Source organism: Sesamum indicum, linkage group LG1 (genome assembly GCF_000512975.1).
Source record: "Sesamum indicum cultivar Zhongzhi No. 13 linkage group LG1, S_indicum_v1.0, whole genome shotgun sequence".
NCBI classification, from domain to species: Eukaryota; Viridiplantae; Streptophyta; class Magnoliopsida; order Lamiales; family Pedaliaceae; genus Sesamum; species Sesamum indicum.
The window spans coordinates 18,466,495-18,479,424 of NC_026145.1; the positions used below are offsets into that span (position 1 = coordinate 18,466,495).

General features: G+C 37.5%; 3 protein-coding genes across 3 annotated transcripts; 2 read left to right on the forward strand and 1 right to left on the reverse strand.

Annotated features, from left to right (window-relative positions):
- LOC105173991 (AAA-ATPase At2g46620-like) lies at window positions 762–2,461 on the reverse strand. The gene has a single exon (XM_011095939.2). It carries the CDS (start codon window positions 2,413–2,415, stop codon window positions 979–981), a length of 1,437 nt encoding a protein of 478 aa, XP_011094241.1. The 5' UTR covers window positions 2,416–2,461; the 3' UTR covers window positions 762–978.
- On the forward strand, window positions 5,522–7,185 carry LOC105174000 (vegetative cell wall protein gp1-like). Its single transcript, XM_011095950.2, has 2 exons — window positions 5,522–6,980; window positions 7,088–7,185. The coding sequence occupies exon 1, from the start codon at window positions 5,601–5,603 to the stop codon at window positions 6,927–6,929; it is 1,329 nt and encodes a 442-aa protein (XP_011094252.1). The 5' UTR covers window positions 5,522–5,600; the 3' UTR covers window positions 6,930–6,980; window positions 7,088–7,185.
- LOC105174009 lies at window positions 8,857–11,946 on the forward strand. Its single transcript, XM_011095962.2, has 5 exons — window positions 8,857–9,496; window positions 9,628–9,664; window positions 9,780–10,432; window positions 10,761–10,920; window positions 11,702–11,946. Exons 1-5 carry the CDS (start codon window positions 9,491–9,493, stop codon window positions 11,713–11,715), a joined length of 870 nt encoding a protein of 289 aa, XP_011094264.1. The 5' UTR covers window positions 8,857–9,490; the 3' UTR covers window positions 11,716–11,946.

The following is a 12,930-nucleotide window of genomic DNA, read 5'->3' on the forward strand; positions in this document are numbered from 1 at the left end:
TCTTCTCTTGGCAGAGTGCTCCTTCTAGTATTATGATTCAATGTTGTAGGAGGATTTCTAGTCTTCTCATATCATAATCTTGTCCGGCATAAAAGTAAGGTATTAAAATGTTTAAAAGTGAGTGAGATATTATGCAAAAAAGTTACTAATTTGAAATGGCAAGTCTCATACTTTCGGCCGCAGTATACTGAGGAAAGAAAGAGAAGGGGGGTGTTAATTGTGTGTCCCAGCTTTGGTTGTAAATCTAACACTGCTAATTGTATTGTTGGAGTACTATAATACAACAATTGACATCGACTTTTGCATCCTTCCTCATAAAACTCGGATTATTTAATAAGAGGAGCCTGATCCTAGTATCAGGCAGGCACAATGATGGAACAGGCATAGGTCCCAGCACAACTATGTATATATATATATATGTAGGATACTTACACCTAGGATCAAATCATAGCAACCCAATCTGCCTCAAATCCAAAATATCTTATGAAAAGATAAAACTGTTACAAATTTGAGTTTGCTTGCATTTTTTTACAAGAATAAAATCCTTAGAGTAGTAGAATACTTTTCTCTGCTAACATATTTTCTTATAGTTTCCAGGGAAAATAGGGAGGGCCTGCCTGACAGTAGGTAAAATCGAAGACACGGACAGCTCAAAACTCATCTCCAATAATGAACAAACGAATATAGGGCCTATCTTTTTAGTTCCAACTCCTAACAATCTGGCTCCAAATTTTTTTTTTTCATGAGAGAGAGAGAGAATATTGTAGAATCAAGTTATTATATCAACATATACGAGCTTAATATATTACCCTGCTGACACTAATGACTTTCAGACACAGTCGTAATTCACCATCAGATATCCAATCTTTCTCTCTAAAATTACATAATTTGCTGCTGATTTGAAAAATTAAAAACAAAAGCAAAACAAAACAAAAGGAAAAATTCTATTCCAAACTATACGAGATATATATATATATATCACCGTTCAATCATTTCGCAGTCGTCATCTATTGATACAGGTCTCTTGCAGCTCTTCAACCTTAACAACCCGTACAATTTTCGAAACTCTTTGGGCATCGTCTCCTTCCAGGCGGTGCCACCAGCGTCCTCCGCCATAGAACGCGGCGTTGGTGGTGACACTGCACTCTCGCATACCATCGGTACAACCTTTCCGGCAGTCCTACTGCTTAATTGTAATGCGGAGATGACGGATTTCAAAGCGCGGCTTGGAGAGCTCCTATTCACCAACATCAACTCGCTGATCTCAGCCGGACTCATGGTTGCCCCGCTCTGAAACATCTCCTCCACTTGTGGGAATAATTTGTGTTCCTTAACACCTAAATAATTGCTAGCCAAACTTTTAAAAGAATTGAAATCACACATGGGAAAATAAATGTGGACATCAATTCTTCCAGGCCGCAGCAAAGCTAAATCAATTCCATCCTTACAATTGGTCGTGAAAATCATTATCCTCTCCCCCTGAAAATTTAATATGCCATCCATGAAATTCAGCAAACCAGATGAGGAAATCCTCGCCCTCGATTTTCCCGACACATAACGATCCAAATCCTCGACGACGATTAGAGATTTACAGGAGGTTTGCAGCAGGAGAGCAGTGAGATCTGCATCGTCCACCAATTGCGACAAATTGAGGTTGTAAACATCATATTCGACAAAATTTGCTACTGCTGCGATAAAACTAGATTTTCCGGTACCGGAAGGGCCGTAAAGGAGATAGCTGCGTTTCCAAACGCGGCCTAGCTTGTTGTAATATTGCTTGGAATTGAGAAAGGTTTCCAATTCGGATTGTATTTTGGTTTTCAAATCGGGGTCGATTGCAAGGGAGTCGAAAGTGGCGGGGTGGTTGAAGGGGACGGATTTCCATTTTCCGTTGCTGTAATAGTGAATCCTCAATTCTTTTCTCTGCTCTATATCGTCGGAAACCGTGTGTATGTGTTGAAAATAAGGCTCCAGAATTCTTCGCTTATCCTTTTTCTTGAATCGAAGCATGAAACTCCGAGAAACAACCTGGTTTGTGTCGTCTCTCAGGACATTATTTAGCCATGAGAGGCGGGCTCCGAGGAAAGTGTCGCGGATAACCTGATGATCATCAGGGGAAAGAAGGATGTCGTTGGGTTTTTTGCCGGCGAGGAGGTTGGTGAAATCGGAGTCTTCCAAGGCAGGCAATAAGGAATTGAGGTAGAGGGAAACTCGACGGTAAAACTGGTTTTCCTGGAGAGTGGAATCGTTGAACTCAGGAATCTTAAAGTGTTGGTGAACGTGAAGTCGGTCGTCGACCCAGTCTGCCCATTTCCGGACGACATGTATGAGAGCAGTCCGATGAAGAAATAAACGGACGAGAAATATCAAACATGATATTGAGAAACATGCGAGGAGGGAGTCAAAAATCAACATGGGGCGGGGGAATTGAGGGCTAGATTTTTGGCAACATATATATATATATATATATATATATATATATATGGTGGTGCTGCAGCTGCTGGTTTGACTTATAATAGGGGAGGGATGGAGGGAGGGATTAGGGAAATGGTGGTTATTTGCAATTGCGGGCAAAGGAAATAGCTACGTGGCAAGAAATGAGTAGTAAATTTATGAGAAATGAAGAAAAAATTCTCTCAAGTTTTCTATTTTATGGCATAAATGTGAAATATAATTATGATATTGATAGTGATAGTGATAGTGAATTTTCACCCAATTATGAAAATTAATAATGGTGGATTCTTAATTATTTATTTATTTTGGTCTTTGAAATGGTTCTAGGCTTCTAGCTAGCTGTAATATTAATTTGATATCTCTCCATAGGAATAGGAATTCATTCTTGGGGGAAGAGGAAAAGGGTGATAAAGAAGACAAGGTACGTAGGTTTTGGTATTCAATTTTCAGTTTACAGTTTGGGTATTTAATTACTTGTCCTAACTCATCAATTTTATTTACTAAATAAGAAATACATATATGTATATATATAGTTGAGACGACATGACATTTTATTAATTTGAATGCAAGTAGTAGATCACAATCACATTAATTACATTCACAATATATAAAGTTGAGTGAGTGATTTATAACAAGTCGGGCGTGAGAGACTGCCAAAGCATTAGCAACATTCAAATGATGATTCAGTGGAAGATATATTGAATGTCATGTGTGTATTATTATACAATTCAAAATTAGGGACATAACTAATGATTTAACTTTAAACTGCTCCCACAGGAACGTATACGTACCACTAACTCTCAAAACCTTGTCCTCCCATTGTAGTCCATATAATATAAATAATTATCTCCTAATTTATATGGGTGGGAAGGAAGGATGATAGAGATGGAAGCCATCAAGTTATGTGCCAAAATAAGACCCTCCAATATTGCATTAATGACCCCTACAAATAAATAATATCCAGTCGCGCGCTTACCTCTTTCTTTTAAATATGCTCCTCTCCTTCCATTTTCATATTCAAATTTAATATATATATATATGACTCATGCGTGCCCATCAATTATATATATATATATATATATGTCTACCTACTTCTTCAAATATCAGGAACCCTCAAATATTATTTATTATTATTTTCTTTGTAAGAAAGTATGTGTTATAAGATCTACAACCAAAGAAATGAATTCGTAAGCAGACGTATGTATGTATGGGAGGGAATTAATATGATTCCTTACGTTGGGGCCGGGGTAGGTGTGGTTGGAGTATTTGGATTCGGCAAAATCGAGCCGGTTTGACTCATTTGCCACTCCTAATCGTACCCAAATTTAAATTTGTACAAATATTTTTCGCGTTTTGCTTGTGTGTATTTTCGCTTGGATTTTGCTACTTTTAAAGGTATTTACTTTAATGCATGCTTGTTTTCAATAGCACTATAGTAGTTGAAAGATTTTTATGTAGAAGTTTTCAATCAAAGGATCGAAGGATGAACCTACAAAATAGGACTTAACACTTCAATGCTTAAATCAATAATTGATTTAACTAAAGAGATAATTGAAAATTTTCAAACAACATGAAAAAAAAAAATGGTGAAACAATCAAAGTGAATTGATATAATATCAAGATAAAATGATAATAACTGTCTGGAGTGTCAAAATATGTAGAGAACTTGCTTAAAAATCATAGAGAAAACTTGTATGAGAGTAACACTTGTTATAGTTGCAGCTGCAAGGTGGCTTTTATTAATAGGCCAGCTGAGAGAAAATCAGGAAGTGGTTGCAGCATAAGATGCAATGAATAAAAGTTGCATGAGTTGGTTAACAACACAAAAAAAAAAAGAGAAAAGAAAAAAAAAACGAATTGTGATTTAGACTTAGATGTGACCAATTTAAATGAGTTAGGCTCAGTCGGTCCGAATTTAGTGGGGTCCGTTTGACCTGTTGCGCTAGATTAGACGTCGGGAATCTAGAAAGAGTTTTGTAGAAATTTTTTGATTTGATGTGTCCCAAGTATTGGGGATGCATGTGACGCAGAATTCTTACCTTATTTTCGAGAATGCCAAATTAACTATAAAAATTTAAATATAGGCTTCATAATTTGTTCATGAAGCAATAGGGTTGGTCGGACTGGGATGCGCAACAAGAGCACAGAAAATGATTGAGGTGGTATCACCTCTTATTGCGCAGAGGATGAGTGCATCCACAAAAATTAACACCTCAACTAGCAGCAATACTCTGTTGGAATTGAAAACATCTTCATCATTTTCAAATAGAATAAAATGAAGACTCCACCTTTGTCTGAAACTCAATTAAAGAAAACTATATATGACGCATCATCCAGGAGAGGTAATTAAAGTAGTACATTTGGGTCTGTACATGAGAAGAAGATGGGGTGATGGTTGAATTTAGGACCACGTTGAACCCATCACCCAAAAATGTAGGAATTAAGAGGAACAGAAATCAGTCAGAATCAACAACTCAACAAGCAAAGTCAGCAATGGAATCACAAATTAAAGCTAGCTGCTAGTGTGTGGAATCTCAAGCTATTCAAGAATATTTTGTGTTTCAAATGTATTTGTTATGTCCAACCACAAAATCCAGACTAAAAAATGAGGAATCATTTCATCCCTTGCCACTAATAATATCTGCCGCACAAACATGCAGCCACAATCAGCACAGTGAAGTGCACATGCCATATTTCTTATTTTCCACAAGTACATTAACCTGCAACACGTTAATTTTTCTTATTTGCCACAAGTACATTAATTAACCTGCAACACATTAATTTGTTGTTCATAGTACTAAAAAAAGAGGTGCAAATGTAATACTAGTAATAGAAATGGTGTGAATGAGAAGAGAGCGTCCCTTGTCTTTTGCTTTTCTTTAGTGAGTGAATGACCCCGGCAAGAGGTAATACCAACCGTGAGTAGACATCTTTTTTTGTCGAATCAGATACTTTTCTTCTTCTCTCTATGCGCTTAATCCTTAACTGGGAGTTGGGAATAGGGGCCGTGTTTCATGTTTGTTTTTCTTGTGCGTTGCGCGTGTGTATATATATATATATTAGGAGATGCATCCCATTTTCCTCATTGTCCAGAACCACCCCATTCCCACCTCATTCTACACTGCTTCTCAAGTTGTAAACTAAAAATGGCAAGCCAACCACGTCCATGGTTTCGCTTGTCATCTATTGTTATGCGCCAGCCTACTCCTGCTCCCGCTCCACCACCAACTCCTGCTCCCGCTCCCGCTCCACCACCAACTCCTGCCCCTGCTCCACCACAAACCCCAGCTACTCGTCCACCACCTCCAGTTACCACCCCTCCGCCGCCAACTCAAACTCAAGAGCCAGCCCCTCCGCCACCCCCATCAACTGCTCGGTCTCTGCCTCCCACTGCTCCATCATCGCCTCCTGCACCCACTGCACCTGCACCAAGGGCCCCAGTTGCACCCCCTGCGCCTCCACCAATAAGTTCTCCAGTTGCGCCACCAGCTCCTCAACCATCTCCATCAAGGCCCCCGCCAAGGTCTCCGGTTGTGCCACCAGCTCCTCAACCATCTCCACCAAAGTCCCCTGTTGCACAACCTGCAGCTTCACCAAGGTCTCCTGCTCCTCCGCCAGCTCCTGGACCATCTCCCCGCGGGAAGTCTCCTGTTGCACCACCGGCTGGAGCTCCACCAAGGTCTCCTCCTCAACCATCTCCATCAAGGGCCCCACCGGGGTATCCGGTTGTTTATCCAATTGCTGCTCCCACACCCCGGTCCCCAACTCCAGCACCACCTCCGCCAACTTCTTCTTCCCCAAAACCCGTTGCAACTGCAGCTCCGAAGGAAACAGTTAATGGCAAGGCCGCAGCACCTGTATCATCTCCGAAAGTTGCCAAACTTGCGGAAAAAAGCCCAGCACAGTCTCCTAAAATGAAGCCTTTATCTCGCCCTCCCTCCCCTTTAACCCTACCACCCGCACAAATGACGACAGATGGGGAGAGCGAGCCGAAGATTGAGCAAAAAAGTGTGCTGGTGCAAGAAACCATTGACAAACCAACGAAAATGCATAATGCTCATAATAGTGGCGTTGCTGGTAATTGGAAGAGAGAACCAACAAAGAAAGATAAGAGCACAGGTGGCAAGAAATTACTTTCTGATTCGGAAGATTTCGGGATGAGGGTCATCACCCTTGCAGGCGAAAACAAAGGAGCTGTGATGGAGTTAACCACTTCCCACAAGAAGACTCACTCTCACAACCTTGATGAGAAGAAGAAAAACGGTAAATCTGGGTTTCAATCAAATAGTGAGAGTGGTGAAGAAGGAAAACATAACGATGATAAGGAAGCAAAGGCAGTGCAATCTCAACCAATGACAGCATTCTTGAACAGCAATGTTCAGGGAGTAAACAACTCAATTCTGTTCAACGCCACTTGTCGCTTCAACGATCCAGGCATCCATCTCTCTCTCACTAGAAAGGCGAACAAGGACTAAATTAAGCAGCATGGATAAATTGATATCTGGCTGCAAAGGACGCACGGTGAGGTATTAGCTTCTTTTTGTGTTTGCAATGTTTGTCATGGAATAATAAACAAGACTGGAAATCATGTGGTAAGATAAGTTATGGATTCTGATTCTTCAATTTGTTCTAGTGCATGGAAGGCAGCTAAAGGGCATACATCCTGCGTGCCCCTGCAGGTTTACGTTCGTTCTTGGATTGAATAAAATTTACTATATTTTGGCTTCTGAACACTGTCTAGCTAGCTACAACATCTCAGCTATCTTAATTTGTTTGTAATGATCATCAATAATACTACTATGTATATATATATATATATACATGATGATGATGGACCGAATTAATTAATTTGGATACTTATCTGCTGCTGCATTAAAGAGATGAGATAAATATACGTACTGTAGTTTTGAAAGAATGAAGAGGTTTTGAATTGGGGAAAGTTGTCCAAGGCCCAACCAACCCGATAAACTTAATTGGGTCAGATTTATGTCGGTAGTGTTGTTGTTGTACTGCTTGAAATCTGGGCCTAGCTAATTTTAAAAATTTGAAGCAAAGGATTAAGTCCGTGAGCGGCTGAGAGAGTTGGAGCCCAATGAATTAATGGGCCTGACAGAATGAAAATTAATTACCTGAAGATTCCTCCACAAATACATAATTTTGGAGTTGATGAGTGAAGCATACATAAACATAATTAATTAGTATTGTATATATGAGTATATTTACAATGTGTGTGTATGGATGAGCGTATGTATATATATTGAATGGGTGATTTTGAAAAAAAGGCAGAGCAGACAGCAGTTTGGGAATGATATGGGCGTCGCGTGGACAGTCAACACTTTGGGCAACATATTGGCCCACTCCATTATATATGTGTGTGTGTGTGTGAAAAAGGGATGGAGTTGTACTGGTTTAGGCGTATATATGAGTATGTATTGGTGTGTGGTGTGTGTTAGCCTCATTCATCCACTTCTGCCTCTGCCTTTGCTTCTCATCCAATTATTCAACTATAATTACACACTTTGGAAATTCAGAAACACAAATATAAATAATATTCCTTCAGTACTGTCACCAATTTCATCATCACTTTATAATTTAGTCTCTCAAATTTTGGGTAACAATTGTTTGAAAAAGATACAAGAAAGCGGGGGGAGGAGAATCCAAATGTAATGATATTATATGAAAAGATACAAGAAAGCGGGGGGGAGAGAATCCAAATGTAATGATATTATATGGAAACAAATGAAGGGATGGGAATATGTAAATTAATGTAATTGCGCGGGGGAACAGAAAGAGGGTTGATGTATGTACTTTTGTTTGTGTTTCTTATCAATCATCTTTGATTGATTAGAATGTATATTAATTTTATGTTAATTTACCACATTATCAGAAATCGAAAATGTAAGACCCGCCCAAAACACACATATATATATATATATATATTCTTAATTGATTGGGAAGTGCATGCAGTGCAGGAGGGTGTTTTGGCAATGAATTACTCCTTGGAGATGAATGAATGATCAAATTGTGACCTCATCATATTTGCAATTTGCATTATGCAGTGATGAGTAGTAGTAGTTTAATTTGTGAATTGTGAGAGCAACACATATACACTAGTAGTGGATGGCATTTGCTGTTAACATTACTTTGATTCAGATCCACAACTACTTATTCAAAAAAGAAACTTTTCTGCTTTCGTGATGATAATGATGATGATGAAATCTCTTAGCCATGCATGTGCAAAACCCAAACTAAAAGTTGGAGGTGGCGGTACTGGTGGGTCGGGTGGAGGGAGCTAGGTAGGTGGATGAGGGCCTATCCCAATCTAACACATCATATCCATCTGCATGCCTCATCTGATCATATATAAATGGAATCCAAAGCAACCTCCTCCTATACTCATCAGAATCAGATGCATGCATGTTACTTACTCATTTGCTTTTAACAACATTAATTGATGTATATATATATATATATCATATATGTATTGGACATCTCATCCCCATCTCATTGGTTTTAGCGTTTTCAACAACTCGACATCTCACAAACTGTCAACCTACCTACTCCCCACTCTAATTTACTACTGTTCTTCATATGATCATATATATGATGATCTATACACATATATGTATATATACTGCGCTTTAATTTAGTCTTCTTGCTACCTCAAAACTAGCCGTCAAGTGCATGCATATAAATTTATATATATATAGTCTCATCTCATGAGAAGGAAGAATTCTATGTAATGTAGTATTATGTATATCGAGGAGGAAACGACATAATTAAACCAAACAGCACATGATCTGGCATTTGAGGTGGAATCGAAGTTTCCAATTAGAGCAGCCAAATTCAAGGAGCCCTTCACCCCACCCCCAAAGAGGACCCTCTACTAGCTAGGTGCCACGTGGGGGCTAGCCTTTTGCCCGCTCTTAGATCTCTACCATAGTACTAGTATTGCTCCCATCCACTGCCACTTCCTCTCCCCATTCGCCACTGCTCCTCCTGCACCCGCCACATTTCAGTTACTTGAATCAAGAAAATGAAGGCAAGTTCATTCATTTCTTCTACATCTACATGCATAACACATATCCACTTTTGCTCTTAACTTCTCTAACTCATCTTAATTAATCTACATCATCTCTTTCTCAATTATTAATTTTGCTTGTTTATGTATAGATCTTTAACTGGGTTCATCGCAAGTTTATTCATAAAGGTATGTATGTAGATATGCATGTACTTGTAGAATTAAACCCATTTTCATCTCATCATCTTCTTCTTCTTCGTCTTCTCGAAAACAGAGCTTAACCAGCTGTGGTTTAATTGGGCAGATGGATTCGCAGAAAATGCAAAAAAAAGTGCTAGTGTTGTTGCTGAGAATTATAAGCAGTTTGAGCTTGAAAAGGCATTAACTAGTTGTAATGTGTTTGATGGTTGGAAAGGAGGGGGGATTTTGAGCATAGGGACCTTTGGGTACGACCCATTACTAAAGCATATTGAGAACATGAATCATGTCACCTCAGAAAAGGAACAAGTAATTCATGAGATGAATAATTATGATGAACGCTATCATGACGTCTACCACATTACTAGTGATTATTCTGATGATGAAGAGGAAGAGGAAGACGAAGAGGAAGAGGAAGTGAACCCATTGGTGTATGCAGCTTACAATAATAATAATTATAATTATATAGATGATGATGATGAGTACGAGGGTTTAATGGAAACAATCAATCCTGCAACTACTGTTTCTCCAAAGGATGAAATGAAGAAGGAGAGAATCACACTTGCGGAGTTGTTCTACGCTGATTCAGAGGAGGATATTCAGATGCAGAAAAAGCAGGTGGTGGTGGCCACGTCTCACAAACCTGCACCTCAAATCAGCATCAAAGACAAGTCCTCCTACACCTACAAGCATGGATTTTCATTTGCCAAGAAACTTATTGGAGATCAGGATGCTCGCCCCATTCACAAACTGCATCGAGTGAGTCTACCTAATCATGCATGCATGCCCCCACCCTTCATATCTACCTCTCATCTCTATATTATATATATATACATATAATAATTTCTCTATTATATATTAAGCTTAATTGTTAATTTCTTCTAATTTTTACTATTTAAAAAATTCTGGTGGTTGGCAACAGTAGTGTATATTAATAGCTAATTTTGAGAGAATTATGATAGTTATATATATGTATGGTGTTAATTATGAGGTGGGTAGGTAGGTTGTAGGTGAATTAATTAATTAATGTATGATGTGATTGATTATTGAAGTTTTGGTTCATATATATATATATACATTTATACAGTTGATAGGGAGAATGTTGAAAAGAAAGATCCACCCAGATGCAGATGCAAATGCGGATGTTCATGTTGATGTTGGCCACATGACCTGCAGTACTACTCCCCTCATGTTCACCTCAACTCCTCGTGACTGCGAATTTGCCTCACTTCTTTCAACTCATCAAGGTACCTGCATGCCTTCATTTTTAACTACTATTTCCTATTTCTTCTTTTTTCTTTATTCATCATAATATATATAATTAATCATTCACATTTAGGAGGAATTAATATAAATCAAGAATTATGCGTGGTTTTTTAGAGTTTTTTTTTGTATGTACGAGAGGTCAAATTAATAACTAGTAATTGACATTAAAGAATTATATTTTTTGTATTTATAATGATGTTGAAAATTATATGGTGTGGTGGATTGTATGTGCTTAATATATGGTTCATGTATATTAAATTGCTTTATTATCCTTGCAAGTAAATATATACATCAATAATTAATATGTTAAAAATTCATTTCAATAATGAAGGTGATGGGGGCCGGGGTGGGTGTCCTACACTAATACGTACGTACCCTACAGCAATATTCCAAATAGAAAAGGATGAGTCCTCCCTTCAACTTGTTTAAATTTCATGCCCTCCCTCCCTTTATCTTTTTAGACTTTTGATTGTGGGGGCTATGCTATCCAATATTTATCAAACTCCATATATATAATACACGAGCATGGATGAATGGGCACATGCATGGTTCGCCTACGTACCACTGCTTTTATTATTTTATCATTTACACACTACACTACACCTCATCATCATCTACTCTTTCCGGATATTTATATGCCTAAACATGGATCAAATTTTCCTCATGCGTTATAATAAATTGTTTAATTGCATCTCAACTGTAACATTAATATATAGTTTTACATGTTTCTTTCTTCTTCATCATCACTATTTCTCCTGGCAGATACAATCATATGATGCTGGATGATCAGGAGTCCTACGTAGAATCAACTTTATATTCTCTCTCTCTCTCTCTCTCTCTCTCTCTCTTTCTGTGCATGTGATGAAATAATTGTTTCTTTTTTTTTTTTCCTTTTAAATTAAGGGATTGTGCTGTTGTCAAATTATTTAATTTGTGTATCAATAATGTCGAATATTAATGTTGTGTACTATTTGCTGTAGAGATCAAGCTTATAATTGTTTTTGTGCTCTAGTTTTCGCCTTTGTCATGTACGTACATATTCTTGAATATTATGGTGTTTAATTTTAGGGTAAATTACAAATGAAATTTGACATAATTACGAATAACTCCTAATTGTCTGAATAATTACTAATGTCCTCTAATTTTAACAATTAGCCCAATCCGTTAGATTTTCATTCATTTTTGTGTTGAACTAAACAAATTCCATTGTGGATAAAAAATTTTAATTTTATTAATTTTTTAAAAAAATTTTATGGACTAAATAAATAGTTTTTTTTATAATTTCTAAAAAAATTTCAGCCATCCCGTTCAATTTTTTTTGAAAAAATAAAAAAATACAGTTTGGGAAAACCTCCATTTAAAGATCATATAATTTCATAAAACATCAGGGAGTATTCGTAATTTTGAAAAATTTTAAGGGAGACAGTTGTAATTTATCTTTAATTTTTACATAATGATTGACCTCAAATAATAAATTTGGGGATGTATACATATATTATATACTTAATTGGTGAGTTTGCTTTAGTTTCAGCCCTAACCAATGGAATTAATAGCACATATATGATCTTGTGAACGCAAACCCCGTCATCTTAATTACTCATATGATTGCAATTAAGAATAAGGGCGTTTCATGAGACGTACGTTTTTTTTTTAACCATACCAATATTTTATTTATAAATTATCTCAATGAAGCAAGTTCCTGAACGTAGTTATATATGAGCTTGAATTTTATAACAACATATACATGTGTATTGGATGGCATGAGCTGGATGGATGTATGCCAACTTCAAATATATATATATATATATGTATGATTGTGGGCTGGGCCGGGCCGGTACTCGTTTTTTGGTTCAGACATAGAAACTCCTCCAAGTCCAAGGTGGTCAGGTAAGGCAACGTTGGGAAATTGATGGTAAAAATGAATAAGCATTAATTTGTAGTTGCACCAAACGAAAAAGATTGCCACTTCAAATATTTAATTAAAACTTTAA

Bases quoted from the DNA above. Each gene is read 5' to 3' on its own strand.
- LOC105174009 (XM_011095962.2), top strand. The intron at 9,665-9,779 runs GTATGTATGTAG...TTAATTGGGCAG, and splicing joins TCGCAAGTTTATTCATAAAG to ATGGATTCGCAGAAAATGCA. The intron at 10,433-10,760 runs GTGAGTCTACCT...ACATTTATACAG, and splicing joins CCATTCACAAACTGCATCGA to TTGATAGGGAGAATGTTGAA.
- LOC105174000 (XM_011095950.2), top strand. From the start codon at position 5,601: ATGGCAAGCCAACCACGTCCATGGTTTCGCTTGTCATCTATTGTTATG.
- LOC105173991 (XM_011095939.2), bottom strand. From the start codon at position 2,415: ATGTTGATTTTTGACTCCCTCCTCGCATGTTTCTCAATATCATGTTTG.